Source organism: Musa acuminata, chromosome BXJ2-11, assembly GCF_036884655.1.
Source record: "Musa acuminata AAA Group cultivar baxijiao chromosome BXJ2-11, Cavendish_Baxijiao_AAA, whole genome shotgun sequence".
In the NCBI taxonomy this organism is placed as follows: Eukaryota; Viridiplantae; Streptophyta; class Magnoliopsida; order Zingiberales; family Musaceae; genus Musa; species Musa acuminata.
Window position 1 is genome coordinate 3,830,600 of NC_088348.1, and position 21,519 is coordinate 3,852,118.

General features: G+C 43.8%; 4 protein-coding genes and 1 long non-coding RNA gene across 5 annotated transcripts; 3 read left to right on the top strand and 2 right to left on the bottom strand.

Annotated features, from left to right (window-relative positions):
- The first annotated feature begins 493 nt into the window (after nt 1-493).
- LOC135627485 (peroxidase 5-like) lies at nt 494-1,857 on the top strand. Its single transcript, XM_065133601.1, has 2 exons — nt 494-779; nt 893-1,857. The coding sequence occupies exons 1-2, from the start codon at nt 561-563 to the stop codon at nt 1,679-1,681; spliced, it is 1,008 nt and encodes a 335-aa protein (XP_064989673.1). The 5' UTR covers nt 494-560; the 3' UTR covers nt 1,682-1,857.
- Nucleotides 1,858-4,408: 2,551 nt separating this feature from the next.
- Nucleotides 4,409-5,963, top strand: LOC135627113 (uncharacterized). The gene is made up of 3 exons (XM_065133077.1): nt 4,409-4,563; nt 4,643-5,187; nt 5,256-5,963. The coding sequence occupies exons 1-3, from the start codon at nt 4,539-4,541 to the stop codon at nt 5,403-5,405; spliced, it is 720 nt and encodes a 239-aa protein (XP_064989149.1). The 5' UTR covers nt 4,409-4,538; the 3' UTR covers nt 5,406-5,963.
- Nucleotides 5,964-9,273: 3,310 nt separating this feature from the next.
- On the bottom strand, nt 9,274-10,333 carry LOC135626300 (uncharacterized). The gene is made up of 2 exons (XM_065131507.1): nt 10,274-10,333; nt 9,274-10,005 (listed from the first exon to the last, which is right to left on the bottom strand). The coding sequence occupies exons 1-2, from the start codon at nt 10,331-10,333 to the stop codon at nt 9,274-9,276; spliced, it is 792 nt and encodes a 263-aa protein (XP_064987579.1).
- A 201-nt stretch (nt 10,334-10,534) lies between these two features.
- LOC135627516 (peroxidase 5-like) lies at nt 10,535-11,887 on the top strand. The gene is made up of 2 exons (XM_065133643.1): nt 10,535-10,820; nt 10,934-11,887. Exons 1-2 carry the CDS (start codon nt 10,602-10,604, stop codon nt 11,720-11,722), a joined length of 1,008 nt encoding a protein of 335 aa, XP_064989715.1. The 5' UTR covers nt 10,535-10,601; the 3' UTR covers nt 11,723-11,887.
- A 1,192-nt stretch (nt 11,888-13,079) lies between these two features.
- Nucleotides 13,080-16,495, bottom strand: LOC135627653 (uncharacterized). Its single transcript, XR_010492663.1, has 3 exons — nt 16,294-16,495; nt 13,265-13,316; nt 13,080-13,187 (listed from the first exon to the last, which is right to left on the bottom strand). It is a non-coding gene; the product is annotated as an uncharacterized LOC135627653 (long non-coding RNA).
- Between the last annotated feature and the right edge of the window lie 5,024 nt (nt 16,496-21,519).

The following is a 21,519-nucleotide window of genomic DNA, read 5'->3' on the forward strand; positions in this document are numbered from 1 at the left end:
AATTTTCAGAGGCCAAGTTGTTCTTTGCTTGCAATATGTGGACTTGGCTACGTTGATTAAATCAAATACTCTATCATGACCTAAGTTAATCTTTTTAGGTTATGTTCATAAGCTTTATAATGAAACGAAAGATTATTGCCATCACAAATGAATCATATGACACTACGTGACATGACGTCGAACATTTTGTTGGACATCAAATGTTTGCAGCCATGACCGAGTCTATTTTAACCTTGACATCATCAACATTGGAAGTGTTCGTAGGCGGTGATTGCAGCTTATTTAGCTGCATAATTACTATTAATCCGTACGTAATGTCACCAAACTCACGGAGACACGCTTTCTTGCGTCAATGAAACAAGGAACAGGTCGACTCATATTTGAGATTGTCAACGGCTTCTGCCAATTGGAGGTTTACTAAGTAAACCTGCACCTTTCAACCATTTAATGATCGTCTCGGTGAGACTCTTATAAATGGCAATCCCTGAGAGCAGGCTCGGCATCCCTCAAGCAAATAAATCTTTCTTGCTCAAGCGAAGAAAAGCTTCAGATTAAGGTTGATGATGATGGGTTGCGTTTCTCGTTCTTGTTGGATCGTCTTCATGGCGGTCCTCGCCATGGCTTCTTCAACTTCGGCTTCCCTCCACTTGGGTTTCTACCGGAAGACGTGCCCGTCCGCGGAGGCCATCGTGCGCAGAACCGTGAGTGAGGCGGTGGCCAACAACCCCGGCCTCGCCGCTGGGCTTATCCGGATGCACTTCCATGACTGCTTCGTTAGGGTACGTACGTGCATGGACGTCGGCGTCCCTTCTTCTCTTCTTATTGCAGTGCTTGCGCACGTAGAATACGAGGGCGAAAGGTTCATCGTTGTGTGTGTGCGTGGGTGTTGCAGGGATGTGATGCTTCGTTGCTGCTGAATTCGAGTCCGGGGAACACTGCGGAGAAGGACGCGCCACCAAACAACCCCAGCATGCGAGGCTTCGAAGTGATCGACGCAGCGAAGGCGGCCGTCGAAGCACGCTGCCCGTCCACGGTGTCGTGCGCCGACATCATCGCCTTCGCGGCGCGGGACTCGGCCTACCTGGCCGGCGGCATCGACTACCCTGTGCCCGCCGGAAGGCGCGACGGGAGGGTGTCACTGGACTCGGAGGCTCTAACCAACATCCCCTTGCCTAACCTCACCGCCGCCGGGCTGAGGGACAGCTTCGCCAAGAAGGGGTTGTCGGTGGACGAGATGGTGACGCTTTCGGGAGCCCACTCCATCGGCCGCGCCCACTGTACCGCCTTTGCGCCGCGGCTGTACAACTTCAACGCCACCCATACGCAGGACCCGTCGATGGATCCCGCCTTCGCGGCCTACCTGAAGAGCAGATGCTCGCCTTCCACTGTGGACTTCACCAGCAAGGACCCGACGACGGTGCCGTTGGACGCGGTGACGCCGAGAAGGCTGGACAACCAGTACTACAAGAACCTGGCGAAGCGGAGGGGGTTGCTGTTCTCGGATCAGACGCTGCAGGCGAGCCGGCTGACGGCGAGGCTGGTGCGCCTGGACGCGAAGCTGGGGTCGGTTTGGGCGGCCAAGTTCGCAGCGGCCATGGTGAGAATGGGCCACATCGAGGTGCTCACGGGAAGCCAGGGGGAGATCAGGAAGATGTGTGGGGTGGTGAACAATCGCCCTTAGCCTCTTCTCTTCATCATATGTTTGCACAAATGTCAACGCATCATTTTGTTAGTTCTTTTTCCCATTGAAAACAAGTCCATGCACGATTTTGTTGTAAGTGTTTAAGCAAATTATGTTCGATCTGTGTTCTTTTAATTTCAATGAAAGTTCTTTCGTTAGTAATTGCAGCTTCACAACTGAGTTTAGTGATGAGTTGGTAAAGCATTGACAACCTAGGCTAAGCATTAAGGCTGGAGAGCTGTTCTCGCCGTATTATTTGACTTTGGAAGTCACTTGAGCTGTTGACAATCTCAAATGAGTTGACCTGTTCCTTATTTCAAATCACAATAATGATCTGGAGAGCGTGTGTTTACTGAGTAAACCTCCAATCGGCACAAGTCTAAAAAATCTTATAAATCAAATCACAGAATATTATATGGTTCAGGTTTCGAAATAAGAATCCTTCATTTTATTGCAAATATAGGACCGGAGGCTTAAGGAAATTTGTAGAGAACAATCAAAGCTGCATGAGGAAACAAATGTTCATGTATCATAAACGAAACCTCCATGTAACAAAAAACTATATATTAACACTACTTGTGCATGAGATGACATAAGCCTTAAGGAAAAATTGGTAGACTTGCTAGTTCTGAAACATAATCATAATTTTATTTGTATTATTTGATATTTACATAATCATAATAATATTTTTTAAAATATGTATCTCTGAAACAAATTAATTAACTTACTAGTTCTCATCGATTCTTAGCGATTTTACTTCGGCAGATCCTACCTATCACACTACTCATGATTGTTATTATTAAAAGGAACCCCCTTTCTTCTTACACACAAAAAGAAAGAAAATGACATGAGATCTGTTAGAGTAAACAACCTTAAGCTGTGGCCTCGGGATCGACGCGGCTAAATTCGGGTCCGAATAATTAGGGATCTTCCTAGAACGACCTTTGAGACTGCCGAGGTGGTCGATTACGGTGGGTCAGCCGTTTCCTTTGGGAGGGGGCTCTTCGTCTGGGCACGCGATGGGAGTCGTCCCTGCACACAGATCGGGTCGGGAGGCTAGACCCGACCCCTCCGACAATCAAGTTAGTTGATGTGAAGGGGATTTCAGATGAAGAAGTCTTTTTTGGTCTCTCCCCCTCTCCTTCCCGTTTAGAATACGAGGGTATTTATAGGGAAGCTTACTGTTTCCTGATGTGCCCGCTTGCAGGGGGCAGGCTGGTAGCGTCTGACATCGGTGTTGGCGTGGCGTAACGGACCAAGCCTGAGCGGGGCGTTAATGCGCCTCGGCGGGTGTTCTGGTCCGTTTGACCAAGGGCTGTCGGGTCGATCGAGGCTTGAGGTGTCATAGGTGACGTCAGCCGAGTCTTATCGTAATTAGTATCCTCATCAGGGCGTCATCTAGGCCTGCTGATGTCATGCGAGTCTTATCATAATTATTACCCTCATCACACTCCCCGCCCCAAAGGAAGCCATGCGTTGGTTGTCGCAAGAGGGGTTCGAGGCATGGCTTCGGCTCTAAGTTCCGGGGGTGTGGGAATCGTGGAGCTTGGCAATTGATGAGGGCTGGTGGTAGTGGTGGCTTTCGGGCAGCGTGGGGTCGAGGAGCTGGACTTGGGTGGGCAGGTCGCGCAGGTGTGGTCTCGGGCATCATGAGACCAAGGGGCACGACGCAGGAGGGCTGCGGCCGAGGAGTCAGACTTGGGCGAGCAGGCCGCGTAGGTGTGGTCTCGGACATCATGAGACCGAGGAGTACGACGCAGGCGGGCAAGCCGCGCAGGTGTGGTCTCGGGCATCATGAGAACGAGGGGCACGACGCAGGCGGGCTGCGGCCGAGGAGTTACTTTGGCTATGTTTGTGTTGCGCTGCGGGAGGCGCAAGTGGCCAGGCAGCCTTTAGTTTTAGCGGGAGTCCAGGGGACGAACCCTTTCGGGAATCGCCAGTTTTCGAGAAGGGCGGTGCTTCAAGCCCGTTGGTTGCCACGCGTAGCGCACCTGTTTGCCGCCGCATCAAGCCATATTTAAGGTGGAATGATGTTTGGCCAGCCCGACGTGACATGCTTCAGGAGAGGAAGGGTCGCTGTTTTGGCGGGATTTTGTTTATAAGTAGCATGCAGTTGGTCCCCCGATGGTCTTGCTCGTTTTTGTTCCGCTGCTTCGGACTTCATCGTTTCGTTCGCATCGACCATTTTCCTTCTCTCACTAAATGTTAGTAAGGATGGCGTCCTCTTCCCGTTCCCCTTCATCTCCACCCCCGGCTTCGGGTAAAGTCGAAAAAATGGTGACTCCATCGAGCCCCAATTCGTCGTCCGACGAAAAAGCAACCCGGGCCCTAGAGACTCTGATGTGGCCGCACGATCTCGATTCCACCATGAACGAGTCGTTGCTCGATCGCCTCTGAGATCACTACGACATCTCGGAGGAATTCGTCCTTCTCGCCCCAGAGCCCAGCCAGCGAGCGTACGACCCAATTCCTAAGGGTTTCGCCCTTACCCTCGATGCTTTCGAGGCCGGGCTACGTCTCCCCTTGCATCTCATTATTGCTTCATGCATTTTGTGTTGGCGCATTTCCCCGTCTCAGATGGCGCTTAACTCCTGGCGCTATCTGGTGGCGTTCCTAGGGGAGTGCCACTACGCCAACATCACCCCGACCCGGTCCCTATTCCTTTCTTGCTTTCGTCTTTCCAAGGGGTCGGGTGGGTACTATTTGTCTGCCCGAACGGGCTTCCGGGTTAGCGAGGCTCCTTCCAGTAATAAGGGGTGGAAAGAGCGTTTCTTTTTCATCCGTCGCTCGGAGGATTGGGGTTTCGGGCTCCAGTGGGCGGTGCGCGCAATTGACAACACCGCCCCGGCTTTGGTCGATGAGGAGCGTCGGGAGCTCGAGAGGTATGCCATAAGGGGTAGTTTTTGGGCTTTTCGTTGGGGGTTATTCAGCTAATTAACCAATGTTGGTATCTTCATGCAGAAATGGTGAATCTCCGAGCCTTGTGCGGGGGTAAAGCTTCGTCGTCCCCATCCACTCGTTCGCCAACCGAGGCGAGGGTCGGCTCGAGGGAGGTACCAGTGGACATCGAGGCTGGTCGGCCTCGGAAGAGGACGAAGACTTCCGCGACAAAGGCCTTTAAGGCGGCCGCAACCCAAGCAGCAGGAGCCGTCGCCGTGCCGGCCGGCCGCGTTGGGAGAAGCCTCAGGAGAGGGGAGGCTGGCACTAGTAGGGAGGCGGCAGGGAAGGCGCCTCGCGAGCCTTCCATCCGCGATCTTTGCCACCTTTCGGCCGGGGGGGAGGACGAGCCCTACCAGACGCGGGTAATGGGCGATCTCCCACAAGGCCAAGCTTTCGACCCGCTGGTGGGCTGTTGGGAAGGCTTTACCCGAGGTAGCCGGGTGTGGGCCGACGGGGACTCCGTGGCCTGGTTTGTCCGCGGGGGGCTTCATCCCGACATAGCTCGGGATCTATACACACTGCCCTCCAAAACCCTTCTTGGCAAGTCTGCCAAGTCACTGCTGTGGGTAAGCGTCACAGCCCCAGTTTGGCCGTATGTGTTTAGGTAGTTCCTTCCTAACTCGCTCTCCTACAGGGCAATCATTATGCTGCGGCGCTGATGGACCGTGTTCGCGATGCAGGGCGGGTCATTGGTATTTTGAGCGACCGCAACGCCGAGCTCCGGAAGCAGATCGAAGAGGTCCACGCCGGGGCGGCTCCTGAGGCGGTCGCGGTGGCTGAGTAGCGCGCCTCGGATCTGGATGCGGAGGCGACATGCCTCCGATCCGAGCTCAAGGTGGCCGAGGAGCAAAACAAGGAGACCCAGACGCATTTGAAGGCGTCACTGGTCGAAGCCCGTACAGCGAGGGGGGAGTCATTCGAGTTGATTCGGAGGTTGGAGGAGGCGCGCGCCGAGGTGCGGGGAGCTTTCGAGGCCCTCGCTGTCGAGATCCGTGAGAGGCCGGCAAAGGACAAGAAGTTGATCGAGGACTACAAAGAGTCATCGGGCTTCTAGCTTGGCTTGGTTCGGACTGGGTGGGTCTCGTACGAATATGGGTACCGGATAGCTCTAGCCCGCTTCCAAGCGCGCTATCCTGACCTTGAGGTTGCGGATGATCCTTTCGACTCCTTCCCTGAGGATATGAGCGTTGACATGCCCGATGAAGTCCCATTTGACGACAGCGTCGACGCTCTTGAGAAATAATGTAATCGCTTTTGTAGTTTCCTTTTTCTTTTCTATCTTGTTGTTCAGGTGTTGTAATGTGTCATCTAATGCAATAGCACAACTGTGACTTTTTGTCAAGTCTCTGTCCGTCGTATTACGGAAAAAACCTTTTGAGGTTTTATGCATTCCAAGTTCTTGGCAAGGGTTGTCCCTGCATTGTCGTGAGTCTGTATGTACCGACCCCAACAACGTCGATCACTCGGTAAGGACCTTCCCAACTGGGAGCTAACTTACCACGCGTTCTGGTCAGGTCACTGACTTCGGCATTGCGTAAGACCAAGTCACCTAGCTTAATTGGTCGAGGTCGTACCCTTCGGTTATAGACTCTAGCGATGACCCTCTTGTAAGAGAGGTCCTTCAAGTGTGCGTCAACACGTCGTTCCTCGAGCAGGTCAAGATCGGCTCGTAGTCCTTGGGCCGATACTCCTTCGTCGTAGGTCACCATCTCGCGAAGTAGGGAAAACCCTTTCGGGGGGCAAGACAGCCTCGGTCCCAAATGAGAGGCTGTAGGGGGACTCTCCGGTTGCGGTCTTGGGGGTGGTCCGCAGGGACCACAAGATACTAGGGAGCTCATCCACCCAAGCCGATCGGGCCACAGACACCCTTCTCCTGAGTCCGTCCAGAATAGATCGATTGGTTACTTCGGCCAACCCGTTTGTTTGGGGATGGGCCACGAAGCTGAACTTCAGTTGAATCCCGTAGGTCATGCAAAACTCCTGGAATCTTGCACTGGTGAACTGGGATCCATTGTCCGTGATGATGGCTTCGAGCAAGCCGAACCGGGTCACGATGTTTTTCCAAACGAATTTCTCCACTTGTCGCTCCGTGATCGTTGCTAGTGGCTCGGCCTATGTCCACTTGGTGAAGTAATCTACGCCCACGATGATGTATCGTCGTTGCCCCGAGGCTGGTGGGAAAGGGCCGAGGAGGTCCAATCCCCATTGTGCAAATGGCCACGCACAGTCAATGGGGGTTAGGGGAACCGCCGGCTGCCGGGGGATTCGGGCATGCCTCTGGCATGGACCGCACCGCCATACGTAGGATCTCGCGTCTTGGGACATGGTAGGCCAGTAGTATCCTTGGCGAAGGATCTTGAAGGCCAAGGTCCGACCAGCGATATGCTCTCCACAAATCCCCTCATGGACCTCGGCCAGGATCGTTTGAGCTTCTTCCGGCTTGAGGCACCGTAGCAGAGGTTGCGAGAAGGACCGCTTGTAGAGCCGTCCGTTTACCTCGGAGTACCATGCCTACGTTCGGCGAATGCGCTGAGCCGCGGCCTTGTCGTCGGGAAGAATCCCGTCGCGTTTGAAGAGCAACATCTCTTGTACGCACGTGGCGCACGTGTCGGTGGGAGCTATAGCCGAAAATGAGATAGCGCATAATGGGAGCTCTCTAACCTCGGAGTGGTTTCTGTGGTCCGGCCCCGAGGCCAGCTTCGCCAACTCGTCGGCTCATTCGTTTTGGCTCCTCGGCACCCTGGATATCGTAAAGTAAGAGAAATTGGAGGCTAGGCTTTTTACCTCCGCCAAGTACGTCGCCATGGTCAGTTCCCTGGCCTCGTACCCACCGCCGAGTTGCTCAGCCACGAGCTGCGAGTCGGTGAAGACGTGGACGGCATCCAACTGCATCTCGAGGGCCAGCTTGAGTCCTGCCAAGAGCGCCTCGTATTCGGCTTCATTATTGGTTGCTCGGAACCCGAAGCGGAAGGAGCGTTCGAACGAGCGTCCGTCGGGGGTCGAGAGTACCAATCCAACGCCTGCGCTACTTGAGGTAGCCAAGCCATCCACGTGTAGTAACCACGCCTCCTATGGCTGCTCGGAACTTCCATTCTCGTTCTGGACAAGTTCCGCGATGAAGTCGGCCACAGATTGGGCTTTGACTGCAGTCTTCAGTATGTAACGTATGTCGAATTCTCCGAGTTCTACCAACCACTTGAGGAGCCGTCCTGAGATATCAAATTTAGAAAGAACCTGTCGGAACGGTTGGTCGGTGATTACCTCAATCGGATGAGCCTGGAAGTAGGGGCGTAGCTTCCGGGATGCCAGCACGAGCGCCAAAGCGAGCTTCTCGATTGGCGGATACCGCTCCTCGAGCCCATTCAGGACATGGCTAATGTAGTAGACCGGTAGTTGCTCCCTAGAGGCCTCTTTGGTCAGGACGGAGCTGACCGCGTGCTGGGAGGCGGCTAAATAAATACTGAGCTTTTCCCTGAAAGCGACCGAGGCAAGGTGGGGGAGGTTGGCCAGGTGTTGCTTGACTTGTCCGAAAGCCTTTTTACACTGCTCCATCCATTGGAAGTCCTTCGGGTTCTTCAATGCTCGGAAGAAGGGGAGGCAGCGATCACCCGACCGGGATAGAAATCGAGATAAGGCAGCAAGCCTTTCGTTTAGTTGCTGCAAGTCCTTGATTGTCCGAGGGGCCTGCATGTTGATGATATCCCGAACCTTTTCCGGATTCACGTCGATTCCTCTTTCATGCACGATGAATCCGAGGAAATTTCCCGAGCTGACGCCAAAAACGCATTTCGCCGGGTTTAGTCGTAGGCTATGCCTTCGTAGCGTGGAGAATGTCTCGGCCAAGTCGGTGAGGTGGTCTGCTGCCCTGCGACTTTTCATGATCATGTCGTCAACATAGACCTCGACGTTCCGCCCAATCTGTGGGGCAAACATTTTGTTCACGGCTCTCTGATAGGTAGCACCTGTGTTTTTCAGTCCAAATGACATGACTTTGTAGAAATACACCCCTAGATTGGTGATGAATGCCATGTGCTCTTGGTCCTGGGGCGCCATTCTGATCTGGTTGTAGCTGGAGAAGGCATCCAGGAACGATAGGCGGGAGTGCCTGGCCGTTGCGTCGACTAGTTGATCGATCCTCGGGAGGGGATAGCAATCTTTTGGGCATGCACGGTTGAGACTAGTGTCGTCAACACACATCCTTCAGCTCCCGTTAGGTTTTTTTACCAGAACTACATTAGATAGCCACAGTGGGTACTTGATTTCTTCTATCAAGCCTGCCACTAAGAGTTGTTCCACCTCCTCGCAGACGGCCAGTTGCCTGTCTGGGGCCTGGCGTCGTGGTTTTTGTTTTACCGGCCGGGCATCAGGTAGTATGTTCAGGTGATGCTGGGCAGTCACCGGGTCAACACCCGTCATGTCGGATGGCGACCAGGCGAAGACGTCGGCGTTCTCCTGCAAGAAACCGACGAGCCTCTCCCGCTCTTGCTCGGGGAGTTCCAACCCGACCCTAACCGTCCGATCCGGCTGATCCTTCAACAATGGCACGTCGCAAGTGGGCATCGTCGGCTCAGGATGTGGCATCGGCCGCTTCTTTTCTCTCGGGTCCTCCAGAGGTTGGTCGGTCTTCGCCCTTTTGTGTAACAAAACCACGATCAGGTAGCATCGTCTAGACTCTTGGGGGCTTCCCCTGTCCCGGCGTGGGTTGGGAACTTTACCGTCTGGTGGTAGGTGGAGACCACAGCTCTGATCCTATTGAGGGTGGGGCGGCCCAGGATGGCATTGTAGGCAGTGGGTAGATCCACCACTAAGAAAGTGGACATCACCGTCTTCATCCTGGGTAGCGCTCCCAAGGTTAGAGGCAAGGTGACCGCCCCCACCGGGGAGATTGAGTCGCCGGTGAATCCTGTGAGCGCTGAGCAGATAGGCTTCAAGGACTCCTTGGCTAGCCCAAGCTTCTGGAAGGCATCAAGATAGAGCACGTCAGCTGAGCTCCCGGTGTCGATCATGATCCTTCTCACCTGGGCATTAGCAATTCGTGTCGTTATCACAAGCGCGTCATCATGCTCTGGTCGTACAACGTCCTCGGGAGGGAACGTGACCTCGGGGTTGGGACCGCGTTGGAGAGCATCGACCCTTGCGAAACAGGCGTATGCCTTCCTCCCGGACATACTGGTCCCTCCGGCCACCGGGCCTCCAGTGATCACATCGATGTGGCGCTCCACGGGGCCCTCCGGATGGGGCGAAGGATCCCCGTTCTGTCGGACGTACCGACTGAGGTGTCCCCTGCGGACAAGCTCCTCAATCTGCCTCTTCAGCTCGTGGCACTCTTCGGTGTCGTGCCCGCTTTGTCGGTGAAAGCGGTAATATTTGGATTGTGATGTCACCTATCACAATCCTAATAAATAGGCCCATAATTGTGAAATTTTCAGAGGCCAAGTTGTTCTTTGCTTGCAATATGTGGACTTGGCTACGTTGATTAAATCAAATACTCTATCATGACCTAAGTTAATCTTTTTAGGTTATGTTCATAAGCTTTATAATGAAACGAAAGATTATTGCCATCACAAATGAATCATATGACACTACGTGACATGACGTCGAACATTTTGTTGGACATCAAATGTTTGCAGCCATGACCGAGTCTATTTTAACCTTGACATCATCAACATTGGAAGTGTTCGTAGGCGGTGATTGCAGCTTATTTAGCTGCATAATTACTATTAATCCGTACGTAATGTCACCAAACTCACGGAGACACGCTTTCTTGCGTCAATGAAACAAGGAACAGGTCGACTCATATTTGAGATTGTCAACGGCTTCTGCCAATTGGAGGTTTACTAAGTAAACCTGCACCTTTCAACCATTTAATGATCGTCTCGGTGAGACTCTTATAAATGGCAATCCCTGAGAGCAGGCTCGGCATCCCTCAAGCAAATAAATCTTTCTTGCTCAAGCGAAGAAAAGCTTCAGATTAAGGTTGATGATGATGGGTTGCGTTTCTCGTTCTTGTTGGATCGTCTTCATGGCGGTCCTCGCCATGGCTTCTTCAACTTCGGCTTCCCTCCACTTGGGTTTCTACCGGAAGACGTGCCCGTCCGCGGAGGCCATCGTGCGCAGAACCGTGAGTGAGGCGGTGGCCAACAACCCCGGCCTCGCCGCTGGGCTTATCCGGATGCACTTCCATGACTGCTTCGTTAGGGTACGTACGTGCATGGACGTCGGCGTCCCTTCTTCTCTTCTTATTGCAGTGCTTGCGCACGTAGAATACGAGGGCGAAAGGTTCATCGTTGTGTGTGTGCGTGGGTGTTGCAGGGATGTGATGCTTCGTTGCTGCTGAATTCGAGTCCGGGGAACACTGCGGAGAAGGACGCGCCACCAAACAACCCCAGCATGCGAGGCTTCGAAGTGATCGACGCAGCGAAGGCGGCCGTCGAAGCACGCTGCCCGTCCACGGTGTCGTGCGCCGACATCATCGCCTTCGCGGCGCGGGACTCGGCCTACCTGGCCGGCGGCATCGACTACCCTGTGCCCGCCGGAAGGCGCGACGGGAGGGTGTCACTGGACTCGGAGGCTCTAACCAACATCCCTTTGCCTAACCTCACCGCCGCCGGGCTGAGGGACAGCTTCGCCAAGAAGGGGTTGTCGGTGGACGAGATGGTGACGCTTTCGGGAGCCCACTCCATCGGCCGCGCCCACTGCACCGCCTTTGCGCCGCGGCTGTACAACTTCAACGCCACCCATCCGCAGGACCCGTCGATGGATCCCGCCTTCGCGGCCTACCTGAAGAGCAGATGCTCGCCTTCCACCGTGGACTTCACCAGCAAGGACCCGACGACGGTGCCGCTGGACGCGGTGACGCCGACCAGGCTGGACAACCAGTACTACAAGAACCTGGCGAGGCGGAGGGGGTTGCTGTTCTCGGATCAGACGCTGCAGGCGAGCCGGCTGACGGCGAGGCTGGTGCGCCTGGACGCGAAGCTGGGGTCGGTTTGGGCGGCCAAGTTCGCAGCGGCCATGGTGAGAATGGGCTACATCGAGGTGCTCACGGGAAGCCAGGGGGAGATCAGGAAGATGTGTGGGGTGGTGAACCATCGCCCGTAGCCTCCTCTCTTCATCATCATCTGTTTACACAAACGTCAACGCATCATGTTGTTTGTTCTTTTTCCCATTGAAAACAAGTCCATGCACGATTTTGTTGTAAGTGTTTAAGCAAATTATGTTCGATCTGTGTTCTTTTAATTTCAATGAAAGTTCTTTCGTTAGTAATTGCAGCTTCACAACTGAGTTTAGTGATGAGTTGGTAAAGTATTGACAACCTAGACTATGCATTAAGGCTGGAGAGCTGTTCTCGCCGTATTATTTGACTTTGGAATTCACTTGAGCTGTTGACAATCTCAAATGAGTTGACCTGTTCCTTATTTCAAATCACAATAATGATCTGGAGAGCGTGTGTTTACTGAGTAAACCTCCAATCGGCACAAGTCTAAAAAATCTTATAAATAAAATCACAGAATATTATAAATCAAAATAAGAATCCTTCATTTTATTGCAAATATAGGACCGGAGGCTTAAGGAAATTTGTAGAGAACAATCAAAGCTGCATGAGGAAACAAATGTGCATGTATCATAAACGAAACCTCCATGTAACAAAAAACTATATATTAACACTTCTTGTGCATGAGATGACATAAGCCTTAAGGAAAAAATTGGTAGACTTGCTAGTTCTGAAACAAAATCATAATATTATTTGATATTTACATAATCGTATTATTATTATTTTTTTAAATATGTATCACTGAAACAAATTAATTAACTTACTAGTTCTCATCGATTCTTAGCGATTTGACTAATTGCCCAGAAACATAAGAAAACAAATTCTAATATGTTTTCAGGAAATATACTGCATTTATTAATTTATTCCACCACTACCTATCAAAAAAAAAAAAAAACTATAACACATAAGGGACTCTAAATATATATCATCAATACTAATGACGGGGAAGAGTTGTTGAGCAACATTACATTCTTCACGAAGAAAAAAGTCTGTTGTATAATAATTGCTATTTTATCTAATATCATAAATCACTAGAGGCTTTTGAGCACGAGTATTGGCACATTATCTAACACAGCATATGAAGATATTGAGAATGTCACATGGCTTATTGTCTGTTGACTTCCACCTTTATCTTCTTCATTCTTTTCAACATCACTATGCAAGCCTAGATCACATGAAAGGAACCGAAATTTACCATTCAAGTTTCATATGATAATAATAGGATTCTCAGATCATTTTGTGTCTACCTAAACTTTAGTCAAGTTACAGAATCGACAAAGAATATGGTCTTGTTAGCTTTCATTATGCATAGTTTTGCATGCCTGTGATTCGTATGTATTACAATGGATCCAAACTTTTTTAGCAATGGAAGCTAGTAGTTATTCTGCAACTTACTAGTGTGTCCTTGAGTAAGCAGCTGGAAAGAATTTTGGCCAAATCGTGTTCTTTGCTCTTACTATCAACCAATATAATCCGTATAATGGGACATGTATCAGTGCCATGCCAAAGTACCTGCAGGGTGGATACGTGTGAGCGTTAGATTTAACTGACATGAAGTAAAGCGTTAAGAGTCAAGGAACTAAGCTTACCAGAGGCGCGCCCTAGGAAGGAGTAACAAGATCCAGAAAAGGGTAAGGCCACCTGAAAAGGCATCAAGTGGCAAGTAATGTCACAAATCTTTAAAAGAGAATTGTATTCATAGTCGGATGTGCATTTTTACGTGCAACCATGAACACCTAGAGTGGTAACAATTATATGCAAGTCTCCGGTTACTCATATTTCATACATGTGATGAGACAGATCTCTTAATCATGCCATCATTGAGAGAATGCATTAAGCCCATTATGCAGCATTAGTGGTCATCAGAAGCATAATTTCTCAAAAAAACTTTAACATAATGATGTATATTCTTGATGCATGTGGCAACCCTTCCATTATGCAGCATTAGTGCACTAGAGATGCTACAAAGTCCCTTACTGTTGGAAAATAAAAGAAAATAATCAAAAAGTATGCCTTAAAAGCTTACAAAGAGACAACGATGCCAAATCCTCAGAATAGGACAATAATAATCAGAAACTAAAATAACCCTGAACAGCAACTGGCGCTCTCACTTTTCCAGACATATCAGACAAACCTTCATGGAATTTTAAGCAGGCCAACAGCCTTTGGAATCTGGGGCAGCTTGGAAGAGGGTGACGGTCCTTTCCTGCTCTAACTAGGAGTGGAGCCTCTGGCTCGACCAAAATAATACTACCAAAACCCTGTTCAGCTGGTGAGAGGGCATTACTTGCCCGAATCAACTGGAATTATTGGTCCACGAAGCAGGTAGGACTGGGCGAAACCAGTTGGGTAGAGAGACTATAGGCAGGCCAAAATGGTCCAGCAAAGACTTCATAACACAACACTTAATAGCGTTATCTATATTAGGTTATGTAATTCTTTGTGTTATTCACATTGTTCAGGAAGAAGAAGTGTCCCAGTAAATAATTTTATACAACTCTCACAAATTATGTGCCATGCTTTACTGGTGCGTCAACAACAAGGGCAACGATCAAATGTGCTCTGTTTAAAAAGCAAGCTAGATAGGATAGTCCGGCAATGCCAAGCCAGGCAACTAATCAACTTCACAGATAAATTGAAATTATGTGCCATGCTTTACTGGTGCATCAACACAAGGCCAATGATCAAATATGCTTTGTTAAACAAGAAAGCTGGAGAGGATGGTACTGCAATGCCAAGCCAGGCATCTAATCAACTTCACAGAGAATTTGAAGAATATGTCAAATGTAAAGGAAAAGGGGAACCCATAACTCAAAACTCTTGAAACCTGGTTGCAAAGGTGCAGGCTTATCTTGGAGTCGGAAAGTAAAATCAACAATTACCAGTAGATCATTGTCACGTAAGGTGAAACATTTGCACAAAGAGCACACAGTCTATAACCTACATTTCTATTCAATTATATGGACATGCACAAAAGATGGCGTTACTTCCTAGAATATTTGCTAAGCAATCAATTCAGTCCTAAAGTTTAATATTTGCAGCTTGAAAAATGTATTAGTTCCACAAGAACTAATCCCATGAAAATGACTAGAAAGTAATGTTAAAGAAAGATGCAGCATAAATGGCTTGGTGTCCACTTTGCCATGGATGTGGTCAAGAGATATATGACATCCTCGTTTTTCAGTTTCTTTCAGAGTAACACTTAGTAAACGAGGATACATCCACAAATATGTATGACACTGAGCCGATGATGATAACAAATCAAGAATATCACATCAAATCAAAATGAAAAGAGAAATTATTGCATAACTATTTACTTGCAAAAGTTATGATCAATGGCCAACCCTTCTGAGGGATATAATAGCTATCTCTATTACATATATTATCATTTTCCATGGAATCTTCAAGAGTCATTTTAGTTTTTCCAAAATTCCCCTTAGATGATGAACTAAAAAAGGGACAAAATATCTTATTTATCTTATGAGGGTGTGAAAATAATCAGCTAACATAATACAGCAATTCATAGAGAAAACACAGCAGCAGATCTTCAATACACTTGAATCAAATAATAAATAAAAGAATGAATGAGAAAATATAATCTGAATCACATATGATCTAGAAATAAAGTTCACAATTATTGAATAAGTATGAAATCTATGGACAACTAGCTATACCAAATTCATAAGAGAATGTAGTATTCCAAGCAATAACTAGTAGATCTGATGAACCCCAAACTTCTGAAAGTCTGGAAGGATTTACTTCAATCTCTACCATTTCAAAAAGCAAATGTAAAAAGGTGATGACCACATTCCCCCTAAGAAGTTAATGGATAACTTTAAGAAGACATGCACTATATAATCTCTGAAGTCCAGAAGCAAATGTGAAATAAAAAATCTATTAATTCCTAATGTCTAAAGACGGATATGATTAACTATGAATTCCCAGTTAGATTGAACAAGAATCAGATTATTGCTATTGAATGTTTTATTCATGCAAGTCCAGGATACTCACAGAATTTACCATAACATGTTCAGAGGACACAAGTGGTACTAGGAGAACCCAAAAGGTGATATCTGCCAAGATTACAGCACCTACACTGGTCTGTTAATTGAATGCTAACTGTAAGTTTCATATCTATGACTGAAAATGGCACGATCTACAGCAATGACAAAATTATTTTGGAAATTTAAAGAAACTTATCGACAGGCTTTCAGGAAGTCACCATTATCTAAGCGATGAAGATAGTAATGGGCTCAAGAAGCATATACTGGTTACAACAAATACTTTGGATGGAATCAGGCATGTAGAGACAAATGTAAAATGTCTTTTTTAATATTATATCATACTTGCATACACCAATCTGAGAAACGTAAGAGAAGGTAAGACGTAAGCTAATATGAAAGTTGTGAGAAAATATATAATTTCTTATAGTATTTTCATAATTTATCCTAAATTGCAACAGTTGACAGAAGCAAAGACCATAACCATGAAAACCTGGAAACATTTGATGATTAAACTATAAGCAACTTTGAATACTAGTCACAACACTCCTAGTAACATAGACTGCCCCATTCTACTTTTGATGCGATATAATGGAAATATATTTTTAGATGCTAACCCGATAGACAAGTTGCATAGCATATGCCTAAAATCCAGCTATTTTTCCATAAGTTTCTTGCTGTTCATGTTGTTGTTGGTTCTGATAGGTAGAGTCACAGAATTGTTTTGTTCAACACCTCCTTTTGGGAATCTGTTGTAGTCCTCATCTTGTTTAACACGTCTTTTTGAAAAAAGCCTGCAGCCATGAGCAGATATGATGGTTGCCATCTACAGTAGACAGACGAAAATAAGAAATGCTTAGAATTGAATCCAGCTACGCGGGACATAAGAATCAACAAATACAAGCTAAGCTAACATTTAGAACAAAAACTCTTCAGCTCAAAGAAGAAGATGATAGTGTCAAAATTAAATATAGTACATATTCTTAACCAGTATAAAAAAGAGAGTGGAAAAACATACAATGAAATAGACAATGACTAATGTAAAGGTCCACCTGCAAATCATTCATCCAAAAATAATCAACTGAAATAAACAAGCTAAAGACAGATTAATTGGACATAAAGAGTCATATAGATAACAAATTAACTCAATGTAAGATGACATTGGTAAGAAAAAGATGCAATAAACAGCAGATCCTACCTATCACACTACTCATGATTGTTATTATAAAAAGGAACCCCCTTTCTTCTTACACACAAAAGAAAAAAATAAAGAAAGAAAAAGGCATAAGATCAATGACCAATCATGTCAATAGAAAGAACACAAAATCCATGCATGTTACAAGTTTGTTGCAAGAAATATGATACCATAATCTTCTCCCGGACAGAAACAAGAATTCAATTATTAAAAAAAATTAATTACTCAAAAACTATGAAAGAAGTTTTGAAAAATAAGACGTTATCTATATGACCAAATTAGAAAATAAAGATTGTTATCTTGCTCATCAAATACTTGACCTAAATTAAATCTAATATAGTTATCTTGTTCATGTTTCAAAGCTTTATTTCATGTTGATTATCACTGTTTCTCATAACGCAACAATACATATCAGGGAAACTCTTACATATCTTCTATCATCTCAAAATAATAATAAGAAGCCACAATTAACTTCAATTCTCAAAGTGACTTCCGATCATCTGTATTAGGAGAATCAAATCTCATTCATCTGACAACAAAAAAGAACTACTAATTCTTATACAATTCGGAGAGCAACAAACACTTTACCTAAACTTAAGCTATTTGCTCGTGTTTTTAAGCTTTACTTCATGTTGATTCTTTGCCGTCTCTTTAAATGATATAAAACATATCTTATTGCTACTATCTCAAAAAATTTTATAATCCATAGAATGGCATCAATTTCTAAAGCGGTTTCTGATCCCATATGCTGTTAAAATCATGTATCATTAATGTAATGAAAAGAAGAACATGCAAATCGTATAATATTCAGAAAGAATCCTCACTGGGCGTAGAAATAGAACGAGGAGAGCCCATCGAATCGAACCATCCGGAAAAACAGCCACGCCATTGCCAAGAACACGAGTTCGCGGTACGCCAGAAGCCACGCCGGGTGCACCCCGCCCCAGCACGGCGCCCAGAGGTCGACAGCAAGGAGCGGCTTCGCCCTCGCCCTCGCCCTCCCCACGACGGCCACCGCAGCGACCGCAGGAGCGGCGACGATCAGGGCGCATTAGCCCTAATGAATCGGCGTAGAGAGGAGCGTAGAAGAGGACGGAAGCGAAGCGAGGGACGCAGCGGAACCTACCCGAAAGCTTCTAAAAGGGCGAGGGAAGGGGTTTAAGGTCTTTTACATGTCCTACGCTCCATTTATGGACATGTCCTATCGCAACAGCCACCGTTAGATTCAATGTCGTTCACAACGGACGGTCCATAGACACCGATGGAAGTACTCGAGGGTCGGACGACTCGCCGTAACGACCTCGATGCTGGAGGATGTAGGATGGAATGACGGTATTACCCTCTCAACGTCTCTTCGTGCAACCGTGCGACTTATCGTAATCTATTTTTTTAAACGATTTTATAGAAAACCCGAAATTTGAATTTTCCCTCTTATTTTCCAAATATCTAAAAAGAACTTACACTATCCTCACAAACAAAATAGCTTTAATTTAATCTTTCAGTTTCCCGCCGACCAAACTTACACTATCAGCTGCAGTATCTAACTATGAACTAAAAATAATATAAGTCAATATTAAGGGATTAAAATTCAAATAAACGTTAGTTATTAATTTTATTATATTTACTAATTTTTTATTAAATATTTTATTTTAGAATTCTTAAGTGATTTTGAATGCAAATAAAGAATGTTTTGACATATGGCAAATATTTTTTTTTACATAACCTTAAATTCAGGTCTATAATTTAGAGAGTCTTATAATACTTTATTTTAATTTATTAAAAAAAAATCCAGTTATAATATTTTTGAATGGACTTCTAATATTCTCGACATTGAATCAAAACACTATAACTCAATTTCAATTAATTGAATTTTTCAGTAAATAATAATATCAACTTTCCTATATATTTGAATGTATTATAAAATTATTAATATGAGAATTTGAATGATTTTGGATAAAATTATAAAGATCTTGACATATTTCAAATAAACTATAATAAATTTTATTTATTCTACTTTCTCTTAAATTTAAGTCTCTTTTTTTAAAAATAAAATATTTATAATAACTTTATTATAATAGAATGATAATAAAAAATAATGAAACAATATCTAGTTGCAGTATTTTTTTAATGTTATTATAGTGTTTTTAGCTCAAATAAAAAATACTATAACTCAAATGAAGCACATTGTAAATCTAGTAAGAAAATATTATAAACCAAAAATTCTATAGCTTTATTGAAATGCATTATAATACTGGACCAATTTATGTAAAATTAAATTTTGATGGAAAACACTTTTAAAAAGAAATGAACTCTCTTTCATAAATACAAAAGCGAGGGGGTTGTGAAAAAACACAAAATATGGAGATTTTTCAGAAAATCACCTTTTTTATATTGCTTGTTCATAAAACTATAATTTATTTTTTTTCGAAAGTATAATGCTATGTGATAATTTCTTTTTCTTTGATGTGGTTCAATTTTATATTCTTATTATTAATGATCAATGATTGTGATTGTTTATAGTGCCCGAATCTCACTTAGAATTATATCTAGTATATTAATAGAAATATAAATTATATATATATATATATATATATATATATATATATATATATATATATATATTAATCTCATAATATGATTTATGATATCTATATTTCATAAATTTGAGCATATGCTATCGTAAATTAAGTTTGAAGTATATGTTTTCTACGAAATATTGATTAGACATATATAAGTATTAATATTTATGTTAAGCATAATACAATAAGTCTATACATATAGTAACTAGAAGTAGTGATTGAATTTTAATCGTTTTTAAATAGATCTCAAAGTTTGAATGAGCTTAATCATGACTAACTTAATGAACTTTAAATTTTAATATTATATATGTAGAGGATATTTAGGCATGGATGAAGTAATGAAAAATTAAATATAAATATAAATTTAAAAAGAGTATTATACTAAATGTTGAGATAATTGAATGATGAGTCTAGACCAAAAATATCATATTCATCCAACCAAATTAGACTTAATTGAGGATGTTGTAAAAGAAGAAAAAAAATTAAATATGACTTAATGTGATTGAATACTATATCTCAATATAACCTCACGTATCTCTACCTTATTTTTAATCTTGTTATTTTTATCCCAACGTAGTTTTAATATAATAGAATAGGTGTTGGTATTTGAATTAAAAGGATAATTTAGCCTTCAAATGATTTTATTTTAAGAAAAAATTAGTATGTATTTAGTTTTATATGTCTCTAAATTTATGATAATTCAACATCATTTGGTTAGTTAGAATAGTGAAGTATTTTTTTTTTCATAATTGTCCAATAGTTTGATTGTATTAATTAGTTCTAGTTATAGAGTGAATTGTTGAAAAACTAGTGGTGAATTTTTGATAAATTTTTAGATTGAGTATAGCCTATTTTATAAGAGATTTTATCAATCTTTTTTCTATAATTATTATAAATAAATAATTCAAAAAGTATGATTTTTAATTATGGTATCCCATGACCTTATGCTCCCAATTTGATAGGTGTATCGCTCTTACATTAATGGTTGTATAGATTATCATATGTATCATATATTTTAGAAAATATGTTTCAAATGATATGATCATCATGAGTTAAACATGAACTAAATATAAATGTATATATTTTGTAAGTAATATATATATATATATATATATGAATTGTGATGAAAATGTATAGTATATATGCATATATTATAACATGCAAAATGGAAGTACGCATATGTGTTATAACATATAGTGTGATTGTGTATGTATATATTATAACGTGCGATGAGAGTATATATATATATATATATATATATATATATATATATATATATATAATTATAATTATTTATTTAATTATTTATTTATTATGATATACAATATGAGAGTAGATGTACATAATATGACGTGCGATATAAAAGTTGACACATATATTATGATAATATGCGATATGGGAGTGCACATATATGTTATGATATGAGGAGTAAAAGTTGATGAATTTGCTAAGCTTTTTACATGTGCATATAATCATTTTGAATTATTTAGACATAAAATTTTACTTCTTTATTTTATAATATTATAGGGTTATGCATGCTAAAGAAGTTATAGAATGAGGTGTTTACTGTTAATTATCTTATATTGATGATTTTAAAATATGGTGTACATGACTTGATGCATGCTCACTTGAATAAAGCTATAAAGACTTATACTTATGGAATAATTATTTACTATAGATCTTATTTTGTATGTAATAATATTAGTACCCACCTTGATGATTTGGTATGAAAGTAAGCGTGTGCAAGCCTATAAGAACATACATATAGATGATGATTTGTGAGCATTTTATGTATATAACTTTTAAGACATATAATGTGTGTATATTTTTTTTTATGTGTTTTTTTGTCAAAGATTATAGATTTGTACATGTTTCTAAAACACTGTATATAGGAAAAATTATATCATTTTGTTTAATAAATTAGCATGTTTTAATTTTAAGTTTGTTTATTTTTTGTTGCACTCTATTGATAGGAACATTAAGATATTACATCCTATTTTAATCATATATATGTGAATGTAATTAAGAGTAGGATGTTACATAAGATGAGTTGCTCTTTTATTAGTAAA